Raw genomic sequence first — 1,477 nt, forward strand, 5'->3', positions numbered from 1 at the left:
ATAATTTTAAACAATTCTTTTATTTTTACTTTTATACTCAGTGCCTCATGGAATGCATTTTCAATAAAACCGAAGTCATTGGCGAGGACGGTGAGCTCCAGGGGGATAATTTTATGGAACTCCTAAAGACTGCAGTAAAGGACGATGAGGAAATGATCGCAGTTATGGAGGAATCCTACGATACTTGCTTTGAAAAATCCACTGATGCAAAAGCTAAAATTGCCGATAAAATGAAGAAAGATCCAGAGTTTGCTCAGAGAATAACTAAGCCTAAATTCCAGTCCTGCTCGCCTTTCGGTGCTATGATAATGACTTGCATTAACTTTGAGACATTCCAAAATTGTCCAACATCTGCATGGAATGATAGTGAGGAATGCAATGCTTTTCGAAAATTTGTTACGCAATGCTAAGGATCTGTGTATATTAAAATAATAAGCAAATTGGAAGGAAAAACAAGCATTGGCTGAACAAGTACATCTTGTAGAGACTGCTGTTACTACTATTCAAGGTGTGCACGGTAAACTTGGGAAAAAAATCAAGGAAAAATTGGATACCTTTCTACAAAAAAATAACGGGTTTAAGGAACTTAAGGGAATATCTGGTGTGCTAAGTAGACAAATGGCCGCAAGTGGCAGCTTTTAAGCAGGGATCACATGGCTTGGAGATTTGTACAGATTTGTACATTTTGGCAGTTACAGAGTGGTATTGGCTGGAAATTCTTTTATTGAGCTGAACTCAAATTTCTAAACAACACCACTCATGTGATCCCTGCTTAATAGCTATAATCCCAATGAACTAGCTTGCTTTAAGTACGCCCCAATCACCAGTGTTGACGTAGAAAGAATGTTCTCCTTATATAAAACATTTTTGCGGCCAAATAGGGAAAGCTTTAACTTAGAAAATTTCAAAGAACCAATAATACCTGAACAAAGCAAATAAAAATAATTATATGGAAATTAAATATGAATATATGAGTAGCCCACTTGCAAAGTGCGATATGTAAAATTTCTTCGATTTTTAGATTTTGGAGGATTACGTACCAGTATTTAAAGTAGTTGCATGTCCACTAACAACACAGTGCAAAATCTTTTTATATTCTGATAAAAAAGTGTCAAATGTCAACTCTTCTTCCCAAAATCGCTATCATACTTATTTATAAACTTTCAAAAGTACCCATCTTCTGATGAATTTAGAAAACTGCTTTAGGTCGTACAGACTGTTAATGTTATCTTATGTCATATTATGTTATGTTATAATTTTAGATACTCTTACTTATTCAAATTTTCAGGTAATAATAAAAAAGATTCCATTTAAATGTTACTTGTTGTCGTAGTCGTTTTTTTCAAATTTGTGGCTTTCTATTATAAAATCACATAACGCTGTTTGCAAGTGGACTACTCATGTGTTTTTTTTAATTTATTGCAAATGAATTTTTTACTTTTTACTTTAAGTGCTTAATTTTTTTTTTTATACATAC

At 33.2% G+C, this 1,477-nt stretch overlaps 1 protein-coding gene across 1 annotated transcript; it reads left to right on the forward strand.

Annotated features, from left to right (window-relative positions):
- Positions 1 to 47: 47 nt before the first annotated feature.
- On the forward strand, positions 48 to 480 carry LOC118743660 (general odorant-binding protein 68-like). The gene has a single exon (XM_036476425.1). It carries the CDS (start codon positions 48 to 50, stop codon positions 408 to 410), a length of 363 nt encoding a protein of 120 aa, XP_036332318.1. The 3' UTR covers positions 411 to 480.
- Positions 481 to 1,477: the final 997 nt, after the last annotated feature.

The sequence above is a fragment of the Rhagoletis pomonella genome, unplaced genomic scaffold (genome assembly GCF_013731165.1).
Source record: "Rhagoletis pomonella isolate Grant_MI unplaced genomic scaffold, Rhpom_1.0 Rhpom_scaffold_00007, whole genome shotgun sequence".
Taxonomy (NCBI): Eukaryota; Metazoa; Arthropoda; class Insecta; order Diptera; family Tephritidae; genus Rhagoletis; species Rhagoletis pomonella.